General features: G+C 33.5%; 1 protein-coding gene and 1 long non-coding RNA gene across 8 annotated transcripts; both read right to left on the bottom strand.

Moving 5' to 3' along the window:
* Positions 1 to 2,498: 2,498 nt before the first annotated feature.
* Positions 2,499 to 9,598, bottom strand: LOC109104465 (coiled-coil domain-containing protein 150-like). 7 transcript variants are annotated; one of them, XM_042771605.1, is made up of 10 exons: positions 9,299 to 9,598; positions 8,062 to 8,239; positions 6,914 to 6,961; positions 6,629 to 6,721; positions 6,470 to 6,553; positions 6,121 to 6,229; positions 5,163 to 5,227; positions 3,960 to 4,032; positions 2,942 to 3,019; positions 2,499 to 2,635 (listed from the first exon to the last, which is right to left on the bottom strand). In XM_042771605.1, the coding sequence occupies exons 2-8, from the start codon at positions 8,158 to 8,160 to the stop codon at positions 4,000 to 4,002; spliced, it is 531 nt and encodes a 176-aa protein (XP_042627539.1). In that variant the 5' UTR covers positions 8,161 to 8,239; positions 9,299 to 9,598; the 3' UTR covers positions 2,499 to 2,635; positions 2,942 to 3,019; positions 3,960 to 3,999. The 7 variants fall into 7 exon arrangements, with proteins under 7 accessions (XP_042627539.1, XP_042627542.1, XP_042627536.1 ...); XM_042771602.1 differs by lacking the exons at positions 2,499 to 2,635; positions 2,942 to 3,019; positions 3,960 to 4,032 and adding an exon at positions 4,704 to 5,081; XM_042771604.1 differs by lacking the exons at positions 2,499 to 2,635; positions 2,942 to 3,019; positions 3,960 to 4,032 and adding an exon at positions 4,704 to 5,081 and having other exon boundaries at positions 6,181 to 6,229.
* A 3,628-nt stretch (positions 9,599 to 13,226) lies between these two features.
* On the bottom strand, positions 13,227 to 14,470 carry LOC122147748. Its single transcript, XR_006161818.1, has 3 exons — positions 14,409 to 14,470; positions 13,394 to 13,540; positions 13,227 to 13,258 (listed from the first exon to the last, which is right to left on the bottom strand). It is a non-coding gene; the product is annotated as an uncharacterized LOC122147748 (long non-coding RNA).
* Positions 14,471 to 14,564: the final 94 nt, after the last annotated feature.

Raw genomic sequence — 14,564 nt, 5'->3', positions numbered from 1 at the left:
TATTAATTAATCTTTGTTAATGTTAAAGAAAATTGTTTGTTCATGTAAATTCACATGCAGTGCTTTAACTAATGTTAACAAGCACAACTTTTGAATTTAATAATGCATCAGTAAATGCTGAAATTAACTAAGATTAATAAATGCTGTAGAAGTATTCTTCATGTTTAGTTAATGTTAGTTAACTAATGAACCTTAAGTGTTACCCATGTAATACAATTTAATGACTGCAAATGAGATTAAAAAAAAAATTAAAACAATAAAAAACTTAACAGAACTGTTCAACAAAAACAAAAACGTGTAGATTCTTGAACTAAAACAGGATTTCATTTGTGATGTGTGGTAAAAGATGTAAAAATAAATTTTAATAAGACTTAAGTATCATTCAGGCTGATTTCTTTGACCGATTCAGTAAAAAGAACCAATTAACTGATTTGCTCACAAACTAGAAAAGTGTGTATTTAATTTAGAAACTTCTATGACTAAAATGTTTTATTAATTCCCAATGCAACAAAATCATGTTCTATTATGAACCTGTCTGATTTATATTGGTGTACCATGAAACATTTCCACATTTGATCTACAGTAGGTTGATTTGATGAACCCTCATTTGTTGGTGCACAACTTGTAAATAATGTCCTAGATTACCTGAACTCACTCTATAATACATCTACACAACATCCGGAGCCCACCCAGCACAAGACAGCATGACATGAACACGAACATGATAGTCCATGCTGTGTGAATTCATGCGGATTCGTGTCACATCATGAATCAGTTCTACAGGTGGTGTGTTCAACTTCTCTCCACATGAAAACAAAAGTTACAGTTCTCAGCATCTCTGCTCGAAACACACTACAACAGCGTTTGAGAAGAGCAGAGTTCCAGTCAAGCTTTCAGATCAGGCCAATACAGTACAGAACACACTAGAAGTCTCCCGCGTGACAGCACGAGCCGCACGCGTTCTCTTCTGCGTCGAAGTTGCGCGTCGGTGATAACGATGAGCTATCGACAACAAATCATCGACCTGTTGCATGCGAAACGACTCTAAAACTACCCGGCTCCACTTCACACACGCGGACCGCCCTGCTGCTTGTGAGAATGCGCTAAACGTGGACAGCGTCTCGTGCACTGCGTGGACACTTCCACGCACTTTTCGCTTACCGCTGCAGTCTGTGCACCGCCCGGAGGGGTTTCGTACAGAGTGTTTTTAATTTTCCGCAGTCGTTGTCACGGTTCCCGGAGGTTTTGAGTGAGTGAGTGAGTGAGTGAGCGGGGGCTCGATCGAGATTACGTGGCAGTACTGGAGCCGCGCGCGCTCTCTCTCCCTGTCTGCGGGGGCACGAGACACGGAAAGGAGGTGAAAAAAAAACCCATCTGTAGTGAAAGTGAGTCCTTACCACCGACAGGGGGAGACGATAAACAGAGCTGAGTGTTCTGTTACACAAAAACTTTTGCTTTTTTTTTTTTTTTTTTTAATAACAAACATAAAATGCCCGCATTACGTCAGTGAGTTCCGTAACATACTCCGTAAAAAACAACTAAGAATCAGAGGAGTGGCCCACAGGTTTTTAGCCAATCAGAGTACATGCGCTGGCTTTTTACGTGTTCTGGTTGGCTGACACATCAGAGATGGGCGGGGTTTGGGGGAAGGACGTGGGGTCTTGGAGACGGGAACTTTTCAGTTTATAGATACTAAACGTTCAAGAGAAGTAACATTTGTTTTGAGCAATGCATTACCTTAGAAATAGATTTTAAAAACCCATAATATAATATCATTATATTTATTTAATATAAATATATTTAATATCCTGAATATATATATATATATATATATATATATATATATATATATATATATATATATATATATATATATATTTATAATATTTTATATATATATTAAATCTATATTTTTAATATACACTACCATTCAAAAGTGTGAGGTTGCTAGTTTTTATTTTTTTTAAATGTGACAAAAAAATTTATAGAAAATAATTTGATAGAAATGTATTTTATAATGATATGGTAAAAAAAGTAATATTGTGAAATATTATTGCAACTTAAAATAACCGCTATTTAAAAATATTTTAAAATGTAACTATTTCTGTGATGCGCAGCTGAATTTTCAGCATCATTCCTCCAGTCTTCAGTGTCACATGATCTTCAGAAATCATTCTAATATGCTGATTTGCTGCTCAAGAAACATTTCTGATTATTAGGAATGTTGAAAACAGTTGTGCTGCTTAATATTTTTGTGGAAACCTTTTTTATTATTATTATTAATATAAATTTCAATAGAACAGCATTTATTTAAAAACAGAAATCTTTGGTAACATACATACATACATATATGTATTTTCTTAATCCATTTTCCAAACCAGTTAAAATACTTCTAAAAAATGCTTCAGTACAATTGATCACTGAATTTTTAGGAGCCTTTTTAATGAATTTTGAACAAACAGTATAAAATAATTTCATGAATCATGTTTCATTTGCTACCTGAGCTGAAGTGGACCATGTGCTGTCTTCTCCCCTCTTGCGAAAGCTCTGTGAGTTTCTGTGGCTCAGCCTGGCCATTAAAGCTCTCAGATTTAGAGCAGACCCCTCTGTGGTCCTTGTCCATGTTCTCTGTGATCTGAGGAACAGAGAAGCAGGATGCAAATGAAGGAATCATATCAAAGGCAAAATTGAGAGGCAAAAGAAATTTCCATTCTCTGGAGAGCTTGCATGATTTCAACACTGGCTGTGATCAGAGGAGGAGGCATGCAAAAATCTGACATGCTTTTGAGCATCAATTTCAAGATTGTAGATCATATTGGAAACAACAGCATTCAGACTCAACTTAAAGGGATAGTTTACTCAACAATAAAAATTATCTCATTAAATGTCTCTATTATTATTGCTTGTGTATAAATGGATGTTGATGGTGTTTTTCTTTTACCTGCTTTGACTCCAGATAAACTTCCCTGAGTCTCACTTCTGCCTCATCCTGGAGCCGTTTCAAACTCTCTTCCAGGTGCTGCACACATATAAAAGCAGCATTCAGCACAAAACCTCTGATTATTCCTTTACATAATGGCAATTCTCCAGCACTTTGTTGGTCTTGCAGTATTGATGACCTGAAGGGAGTAACAGACAGGAAGATGAAGGGAACTGTAGCTTGCTGATACTGCACAGAGGAAGGAAAATGAGGAGAGAGAATCACAAAGCAAACAGAAACTGAGAAAGAGATGAAAGATGGGCAGAAAAGGAGGATGGGTAGCGGGTACTAATGACTCCTGTAATTTCACATGGACCACAAGAACTGAGGGCACCGTCTGGGACAGTGTCAGAGATTTAAGGTGAAAAAGAGAGCGCTGACCCAACATTTCTCCTGTAGTGTGCGATTGAGATCTCTTTCGGCCTGTAGCTCCGCCTGCTGAGTGGAATACAGACACTGCAGCTCAGACTGGAGAGAAAACATCTCAGAGCGCAGCTGCAGCAAAGACTGAGACTGAAACACACTGTGAGATATAATCTTTAATAGGGATGGATCGCGACGTTCACTGTAGTCCAGCAAGTTGGTTATAAAGAGATTATCCAAATTTTTACTAGGATTTTACTAATATTTTTAGCAGAAGTGCTTTAAAGGGTGAATTTAGAAATTCAACTTTTTAGACTGTTCAAGCTAGTAAAGCAGCGCTTGTATAATAACTTTTCTGCCTTCAACTACACATTTCAAGACAAATATGGTCAAACTTCAAATCAAGTTGGATGAACAGTGCTCCTATTATTATTCACAATATTTAAATTCACAATATTAATAAATTATAAACTCTGGGCAAGTTTCCTGTTGTCTAGCTGAGCTTCGTCAAGAGCTTTTTGCAAAGATTCAACCTTCCAAAATTGTATGTATACAGTTAAACTCCTTCATCACATCTCTTATTTATTTGGTCATCGGTGCGTTTGTGTGCCTTTACCTTCTCATTGTTCCTTGTGTTGTGATTCTCTACTTCAGCTTCAAGCCTCTGAATCTCTAACATAGCCTGCAGTCTGACAAACACAACATAATGCTGATTACTACAAACAATCACTGAGTGAACACACACAAAAATCATGTTTACAGTGATGCACTTATAATAGAAGTCTATATAGCAAGAAATGAGCAAATATTCCACAGAAATGAGCAAATATTAAAGCTTTTTATTAAGTTTTCCATATAAAAATGTTATTTTGAGCAGAAGTGTCTAAATTTAATGTTTAAGTTTTTTATTTGTTTTTTTGTGTAGAAGTGTTATTTTGAGCAGAAGTGTCTAATTTCCTTTTCAAGCAACATAGCCTGCCTCTGAAAAGGTAAACTGATTTTAAGACGTTTTGATGACATAATTTAAAGCAAAAATGAGCCTTGACGATGAGCAAATATTGCTTTTTCTTACATATAAAAATGTTATGCAGCTAAATTTTCCTTTAGTTTCAGTTATAGTTTCCTTTCAGCAAATGATGAACTGGTTTAAGGGGTTTTTTCATATTTGTTTTGTTTTTATTGTTATATTTTTTTTTATGGTTATGGTTTAATTTGTTTAAGTGGTTTTATGGGTTTATGATTTTTTGTGGTTTTTTGTGATGTTTTTATCAGCTGTTTGGACTCTCATTCTGACGGCACCCATTCACTGCAGAGCATCCATCGGTGAGCAATTGATTTAATGTTAAATTTCTTATATTTTTTTGATTTTATGAGGGTGTGTACATTTCCAAAAAATGTACATTTTTGGTTGAACTATTCCTTTAAACATGCTCACTGTGAAAACAGCACTGCTACAATGAGATACACTGAAAACTTTTGGGTAATGCTCCCTACATCCATGCCACAAGTCCTGCCATATTAGCTAGTGCAACAAAAAACGAGTCCCCTGTTAAGTTGAACTGACCCTGATCCTTTGATCAGACGTTTGTCCTCTTGTAGTCTCTCTCACACACACCTCTCTACTGAGTGTGTGTAGTTCCTGTGCTCTTTCTCTTAGCTCTGCATACAGTGTCTGTGTGTTCTGCTGCAGACGAGAGTGAGACGACAAGACGTTCTCCAGAGTTTGTGCTACTTCATTCTGTTACGCACAAAACATAAAAAATGATCTTTTGTTAATTCAACTAATAGGTTCCAACTGTCCTTCTTATGAAAAACTCACCATGTCTCTGTGGTGTTGCTGTAGTGCACAGAGTTGCTCTTTTAGTGTCTGATTTCTCTCTGCGTCTGAGAATGAGACAGAAAGAGTGTTAAATATTCAGCAGTTCACTAGTTGAAGGGGTCATATCGTGCATTATTTAATAGTTACCCTTAAAGTTCTCTTATAAAGTTTTTCAATTCTGAAAAACAACCATTATTTTGTATTAAATCACCATTTTGCACCCTACGCCCCAAAACACTTTGCTGCTCTCACACAGTTTTCAAATGCTCCATCATTCCATAACCACATAAAACAACTGCCACTGAAATGAGATGCTAGTATTATATTGCTCTGGCTCTGCAGGATACAATCATAAACACTGAATGGACATTGTTAAATGCTAGTCATATGTAAATGTTTTGCTTTCTAATGTCTAGAATCAAGGGATGCAAGGTATAATGGTACCATGTCAGTTAATGACCAATATTATAGATAATACAAATCTTTTAATAACACTTCAATCTAATCTCAAAATGAACATCCATTTTCATATTGTAAATTATAATGCTATGATGTTTAACATGTACTTGCAGCATTTAAAATGACTGGTTGTAGCTTTTAGTGTTTTCTTAATTTAATTTTAAAATCAGTCATATCTAGACAGTAATTTTTGGCTCATCAGGCAGAACTGTAATACTGGCTCAGCACTACAGAAATCTTGTGGTTTTTAAATGAAGCAGTTTTGTTGCTTAGTACATTAATTATTTAGTTTATTTATAATAGATTGTCTTTTTGGACTGGAGAGGAAGTACAGCAAACTATCTGAACCCTTTAATCAATAAACAGTGTTAAAATTTGACCAGTTTCAGTTGCTTTTCTGCACCTGAACGGCACAGAGCTTGTGAAAGTGGTTGTTAGAGTATGTGTGTGTGTGTGTGTGTGTGTGTGTGTGTGTGTGTGTGTGTGTGTGTGTGTTTACCTGTGTGTAAGTGTTCTGCAGCGCAGTGTTGACAGTGTTGTGTCTGACAGTGTTGAGTACATTCTGCTTTCAATGTCTTCAGGTCAGTGGCCATCTGCTGCACTCGTGCCTGTGTAACCACACACACACACACACACACACACACACACACACACACACACACACACACACACACACACACACACACACACACACACACACTCTATTCATTTGAAGCCTGGTGTGTGTTTCTGACATATGATGTGTGTGTTCATCATATGACTGTTCAAGCATCATTGTATGTCACACTGTGCAAAATGTGTGCAATAAATCCATATACATGCAACGTGTGTGTCTGTGTGAATCAGACCTGCAGCTTGCCCTTCTCGTAGGCCAGTTTGTTCTCGCTGTCTGTCAAGTCCCAAAGCATCTGTTCAATCTGACGATGAGTTACCTGAGAGAGAGAGAGACTTACTAGCACACTCTTCTTTTGATGTGCATCTGACTCAGTGATCTTTTGATCTCAAACCTGCTGATGCTCCAAGGCTGCAAGGCTCTCCATCAGCTCCTTGTTGTCCTCCTTCTGTTTCTGCAGTGCTGAGTTCACCATGCACAACTCCACCTGTCAATCACGGGGGAAGAAGAAGATGTTTATGGTAATTGCTGTAGTGGAGTCAGTATAGCTCCGCTTTATATCCAGCAAATACATGAGAAGAAAGTTCAGAGTAAAAACTCAACCAGGAACTGAACTGATCTCCTGAATGCACTAGAGAAGGACTGGAAGTGACGTCATATTTGGTCAGAAGTACAGTACCTTGATCTCTGACAGCTGTGTTTTCAGCAAAATGACTGCAGAGTTCATCTGAGATTTGGAAATAGAAAGTTTGGGCCACAAGTGGTTTGTGGTACAGTGCTTTTACAAACGTTAAGAGCTGTTGTTAATATGACGTTAAAAGAATTATGTGGTAATGCACAAACACTTGTTGCTGTATTGCTTTGATAAAACGGCAGCTTTTTAATAGCATTAATGAAAATAATAACAATAAAATAATAATGTATTAACATTATGAATTTTTTATATTAATGATTATAATACATGATAATACATGTATAATAAATACAATATTTATTTATTATAATATAATTATTATTTTATTTTTATAATTATCTTTTTTTTATAATAACTTAAATACATTTAAATCATCTTAATATGATACTTTGTATAATGTGTAATGTATATTAATGATATAATTATGTATAACTTAATAAAGCATTGTATTATTACTATTATTAAATCATTTTGTTATTGTCATTGTCATCATAATTATTATTAATCAAAACTTATTTTTTTTATTATTAAAATAATCATTTTAATAATTAATACATTATAAAATGTGTATATTACGTAAAATGTATCATATATAATTATGATACCTTATAATAAATTATTATTAAATTAATCATGATAATAATTTTGATACATTGTATAATGTGTATATGTATATGAATTATTTTATTATGTATAATTTAATAAAACATTGTAGTTTTATTATTATCATCATTTTCATTATAAATACTATTAATAAAAATGTATTTGATGTATCAAATTAATCATTTTAATAATTATAAAACATTATAAAATGTGTATATTATGTATAATTTATCATATATAATTATGATACCTTTTAATACATTTTTATTAAATTAGTAAATTATAATACATAATATAATATATAATGCATATTGCTACTACTACTGCTACTGCTACTACTGCTACTACCAATAATAATTATAATTTTTATTATTATTATTATTATTATTATTATTATAATAATAATAATAATAATAAATGTTTCAAATGTGGTTCAGTGCCAGAACTATTTGTTTCGTTCATATACAGTACATTTGAACAACAGTGCTTGTGTCCTTTTCTTTTAACTTATAAAAGAACTTTCAACTGACCTTCCTCTTTATCCGATCTCTCTCTTCTCTCAGGGTCTCTCCATCTTTCACGGCACAGCTGAGCTCCCCCTGAAGCCTCTGGATGCTGCGTTCCAGCATCTGCTGATGATTGACAGCCGTCTCCAGGGAAACGGTGGAACTCTGCTGCAGTTTGCCATGATCTGCCTTCAGAGCCTCCCTTTGAGAGAAATTAAAAGAGCTGATGATTACAAACATTAAAATCCTGATGTCATTTATAGTGCATTATGTCAGAACTGTGATTAACAATCATATTTTCTTTTATCTTGTGTAGTTTTGGTAATGGCTTTCAAGGATCATTTTGTCATCAGCCTAATCTAACAATCTACAAGTGAGATGAATTGACATTAAAACTGAAATTAAATAGAAATAGCTTAATTTTGTTGTGATATTCTGTCTGTAGTCGAGTGTTTTCCAGTTTTAATGAATGAAGAGCAGCAGAAAACCACCAGAACACCAGAAAAGGAAACTTTATCACGTTGTTGGCTTAACAAAAGACGGATACATATGGGCCAGATGAATAACGGCCTAAATTTTAGTCTGTTTTTCACCCAAATTATTTGAATGAGTTTATAGAACACAGTGAATAAATTATATGCACTACTATATGACACTTTTATAAGCTGTTGGAGCTTGACATTTATAATTACCTTCCATTCATCCCTCCTTGACTTTCACAGATGATAAAGTCACATGGGTTTGCAGTAAATGAAAGGATGTTTGTTCTTTTAATATTGCATTATTAGTTTTTATTTACTAATTTATTTGGGAATATCGTAAGAGCCCATTTTTAATAATTAAAAAGCTTTATGTAAATTTTTGCAACACAGAAAGTAAACTAAAAATTGATGTTTTTTTCACATAAATTCTTCAATAAGAACAATTTAACTCCTTATATTGCAGCTCACTCTTTTCCCCTTTAGTATTATAATATATAATACAACATTTTAAAGTCAATCAGATTATGGGGGGTACTCAAATGTTGTTCCACTTTCAAATGGGGTCATCACCAAACAAAACTGAGAACCATTGCTCTAATTCAAATCTGTACAATGACAGTATGCTGGCTTTGTTGAGCTAAAATAAATACAATATGTAATGCTAAATAGATTGTGGCCCAGAATTTGCCCCGCCCTCTTCTTTAGCTCCTCCCTGTTGAGTAATTAAGTAAGATCATGGCAAATGATGACATAATATGAACCTTTTCTTGTCAGTTTACCTGTCTTCTCTCCCTCTCTACCACTCTCTCCATCTCATCCACTCTCAGCAGCACTGCATTGTGGGATTGCTCAGCCTCAAAGTGTCCTGTGGTCTCCTGTGCCATCTGCAAACTGATGCAGAAGGTCAAGAACTATCAAATCAGACTGGAATGACTATAATACTTATGACATTATGAAGATTTATCAGTTTAAATTGGAAAAATATGACTATACACTCTTTAAAAACAGTGCTGTTATTGTTAACTAAAAATAAAAATGATTGAATTATATTGTTTGTTTGATGCTAATATCAGATATGCATTTTGATTTAGAATTTAGATATTATAGAAACTGACGATCCATGTGTGAGATGATAATATAAAATGTAATAATTTTATATTTATATATATATATATATATATATATATATGTACAGAGCAAAAGTTTGGAAACATTACTATTTTTAATGTTTTTGAAAGAAGTCTCTTCTGCTCATCAAGGCTGCATTTATTTGATCAAAAATACAGAAAAAACAGTAATATTGTGAAATATTATTACAACTTAAAATAATAGTTTTCTATTTGAATATACTTTAAAAAAAAAAATTTATTCCTGTGATGCAAAGCTGAATTTTCAGCATCATTACTCCAGCCTTCAGTGTCACATGTAACATCCAGTCTATCACATGATCATTTAGAAATCATTCTAATATTCTGATTTATTGTGAGTGTTGGAAACAGTTCTGCTGTCTAATATATTTGATGAATAAAATAAACTGCATTTATTCAAAATAAAAAAAAAATTCTAATAATATATATTCTAATAATATATTTTCTTTACTATCACTTTTTATCAATTTAACACATCCTTCCTGAATAAAATTATTGATTTTATTTTAAAAAAAGAAAGAAAAAAAAATGACTGACCCGAAATTACTGACCAGTAGTGTATATTGTTATTACAAAATATTTATATTTTAAAAACATAGCTTCTTCTTCTTTTTTTTTTTTTTTACTTTTTATTCATTAAAGTATCCTAAAAAAGTATCACATGTTCTGAAAAAATATTAAGCAGCAGAACTGTTTCCAACTTTGATAATGAATCATCATATTAGAATGATTTCTAAAGGATCATGTGATAACGATCCTAAAAATTCAGCTTTGCATCACAGAAATAAATGATCATTTAAAGTATAATAAATTTAAAAACAATTATTTTAAATTGTAATAATATATCACAATATTACATTTTTTTTCTGTATTTTTGATCAAATAAATGCAGGCTTGATGAGCAGAAGAAACTTCTTTCAAAAACATTAAAAATAGTAATGTTTCCAAACTTTTGATCTGTACTGTATATATATATATATATATATATATATATATATATATATATATATATATATATATATATATATATATATAAATGAAACATTACCTTGTCATAGTGTTTTATAATTTATACAGATAACTGTTATATATGCCAATAAAATAAATATAATAGCCATATTAGAATAAATTGCCTTATTACTTATATTAGCGCTTTATCATTAACATATATATATATATATATATATATATATATATATATATATATATATATATATATATATATATATATATATATATATATACAATTTAAATATTGTAATATTACATAATGTTGTGTGTATCTGTCACGCCCACTGAAGACTCGTCAGTAGATCACACGTGCGCTGAAGTGAACTAACCCTAGTTACCCTGAAAGTAACCTCCGATTTTGGAACCGAAAGCTGAGGTTATCCGCTCGCTTATCCTCAAACATACCTGGGTATGTCACACAACCTGCTTTTTGGAATACACCCCAGATTTCATTTGTTTTTATCTGTTGTTGTTGCTCGAGTGAGCCCAGCACTTCCGGCTTAGATGGTTACCGTGGAGACCGTTCCCTCGTGCGCCGTTCTAAATTCCCGCCATAGCGATAGAAAACGAAACTAGAGTAGAAAAAAAAGCTTTGAATGGAATTATTACGGAAGTGAGGCGTAGTGCCCTGATTGGTCAGGTATGTGAATATACAAATTAAACGTTTAATTTTAACTTTTTTTTTTTCACTGGGTATGTTTGATTTTAATAGCTTTTAAAGTTTCTCAAAATCATTACTCTGGTGTAAATTTTTATTCCAACTACTGCTGAAAGAACCACAAGTAGGGCTCGCTGCAGCCTGCGGTGGACATCCAACCCCGCCCACATCCAAGTGTGATGTCAGAAACCACGCCCATCCCCGACACAACCCCGCCCACATCCAAGTGTGACGTCAGAAGTCACGCCCATCCCGACACAACCCCGCCCACGTCCAAGTGTGACGTAAACGAAAGCCACGCCCATATCAAATACTTCTCCTGTGATTTCCCCATCCCCGTACCTGGAAACCCGGAAGTATGTTGAAGCAATTTATGGAAGTTAATGGGATCTAAATAAAATAATATTGTCCTTCGTTTTACTAATACGTTTTCTTATTTTTGTAAAGGATGTCTAGGCTAAAATGGCACAACTTAAATCTAATATATATTTAATATGTCTAATATACGGAGCTGATTTCGTCATCATAACAGCTCCTAAAACGCTTATGTTGATTAAAGTAGGCTAATTGTCAATTAAAACTTTTAAACCTTACCTTGTTCATTTATGTAATGAGATAAATTCACATTTATTAAAAAACTATTTTGACCTACCCAAGGCAAAATTGAAATGCATCAAATTTAAAGGGGACAATTAGATTTTAGTATTGTAAAAGTATGCAAAATTATTGTAAAAGTTGGTATTGTATAATTGTCATTTAATTTTCTTAAGATTTATTCCACTTATCATAAAGTGTTAACATTTGAATGATAGAATCAACAGTTCCCCATATGCAGTTGGCTACACATACTTAGGCTGAATAAAGATTGCATTGATAGATTATATAAGTAACATGACATTGACCTTCAGGCCTTGTTCATCACAACTTGATATGAAACATGTCCAGGTCCTCCACATACTTAAAGATGAATGAATGAGGCATCCATTGTTTCATTGGGTATTTTTATATTTATTATTTTACAAAAATAATTACATGTACAATTTTACAAAATAAATAAATAAATAAATAATAATAATAATAATAATAATAATATACACCACCAGTTTTTGAACAGTAAGATTTTTATTATTTTTGAAAGTCTCTTCTGCTCACCAAGCCAGCATTTATTTGATCCAAAACACAGCAAAAACAGTACCGTGAAATATTTTTACAATTTAAAAGAACTGCTTTCTCTTTGAATGTATTTTAAAATGCAGGTTTATTCCTGTGATCAAAGCTGAATTTTCTTCATCATTACTCCAGTCTTCAGTGTATTAACATAATAATAATAAAATGTTTTTTGAGCATCAAATCAGCATATTAGAATGATTTCTGAAGGATCTTGTGACTGGAGTAAGTCACCTTTTAAATCACAGGAATAAATTTCATTTTAATAGAAATATAGAAAATTGTTATTATTTTAAATAGCAAAATATATTACAAAAGCAAAATATTATACAAATATTTTAAAATTGGACTGTTTTTGCTGTACTTCGGATTAAATAAATGCAGGCTTGATGAGCAGAAGATATTTCTTTAAAAACATAAAAAAATCTCACTTTTGACTGGTTGTGTTTAACAAAAGGTATGCTCCAAATATTATAAAGTCTGAGCAGCTGAATGAGCAGCTGAATGATCAGATAAACAGTTCTTGACATGCAGTACACACACATACATACAAAGACTACACAGAAAGATTCCTTGCTTTAATATATCCTCCGATTCTCCCTCCAGGTAGTCTTTGATGGCATTCTGTTGATTTTTACTGTCCATCTGGAGAACGGCAGGCCCTGTCACCTCCCCACAGAATAACCCACGATGACTCTGTACCACGCTGGACCAATGTCCCTTACGAACTTCCACTTTATGTCCTCTTGGCGCTCCTGTTAAAAATAGAGAATACATACGTGTTGGGGGTATATGTGTCCACTAAAAATTATTTACCTCATCATTCTACATAAACATATTTATGATTTTAAACAACAAAAATCAATCAATATCTAAAGAAATGCTCTCACCATACCTCCATGCACCACTGCATGGCTTATGTGGTCCTTCAAGTGAACTGTAACAAGTAATTTTCTTTACTGGTGAAACTGCAGCAGGGACCCCTTAACCCGGGAGAACTGCCCTGCATCAGCCTTGGACTGAATATGTGTAGAATGCTGTAAAACATGACAAACAAACATTATGTGATCTTTTCGTTAATAAAGAAGAATACAAAGATAATTTGTGACATACACAGAGTTATCCAGCAAGACATAATGAAATGATGCGGTTGCCCAACCAAGTAACTGTGCATGGGTACTGTGATCAGAGTATATCATTAAAGATGTCATATGTATGTGATTGTTTTGTGTGTGTGAGTGTGTGTGTGTGTGTGTGTGTGTGTGTGTGTGTGTGGTGGTGGTGGTGGTGGGGGGGTCAGGTAAGTACATATGTGTGAGAGGGATGAAGTGTGTGTGTCTGAGTGGGTGAGATGAGTGTTAGGTGTGGGGGGGGAGGGTTTAAAAAATATTGCACATTGATTCATAATTGATTTTATGTTGTAAGACTTGTGTTGTGTGCCTTCTATCTATCTATCTATCTGTCTCTCTATCTATCTACACATGTATGTATGTATGTATATATGTATGTATTTGTGTGTGTGTGTGTGTGTGTGTGTGTGTGTGTACACATGCATGCCACGAATACATATATACATACAGTACATGTGTGGATAGATAGACCCCCCCAACATAAAAACACTCATCTCACCCCCCAACCCCCACACACACACACACACACACACATATATATATATATATATATATATATACACATATATATATATATATATATATATACACATATATATATATATATATATATATATATATATATATATATATATATATATATATAAGTATATTTGTTGCTAGCAATAACGTGCCTGTGTGAAGTTGAAATTAAAAATACTTACTGTTGTTTATGCACATGTACACAAATGACGCACACGTTCGGTAAATACCAAAGATATTTTTTTTTACTTACCGACACGGCAAACAACAGCTTCTTTTTTTAGCGGTTGGCAAACAATACAAATGATCTTCTTATCGATGTTTCTTCCTGTTTCAAAATGATTGAGAATGTGACGTATTTTGACATGGGCGTGGTCTGTGACGTCACACTTGGATGTGGGCCGGGTTG

Source organism: Cyprinus carpio, chromosome A15 (assembly GCF_018340385.1).
Source record: "Cyprinus carpio isolate SPL01 chromosome A15, ASM1834038v1, whole genome shotgun sequence".
NCBI lineage: Eukaryota > Metazoa > Chordata > Actinopteri > Cypriniformes > Cyprinidae > Cyprinus > Cyprinus carpio.
Note: the sequence above shows the minus strand (reverse complement) of the source record. Positions and strands in the feature narration are given on the sequence as shown.

What these genes read in the sequence shown, in the direction of transcription:
- LOC109104465 (XM_042771602.1), bottom strand. Translation starts at nt 8,160, where the DNA reads ATGCTGGAACGCAGCATCCAGAGGCTTCAGGGGGAGCTCAGCTGTGCC. An exon ending in CACAGCTGTCAGAGATCAAG is followed by an intron (nt 6,722 to 6,913) that starts GTACTGTACTTC and finishes CGTGATTGACAG; the next exon opens with GTGGAGTTGTGCATGGTGAA. An exon ending in CAGCCTTGGAGCATCAGCAG is followed by an intron (nt 6,554 to 6,628) that starts GTTTGAGATCAA and finishes TCTCTCTCTCAG; the next exon opens with GTAACTCATCGTCAGATTGA.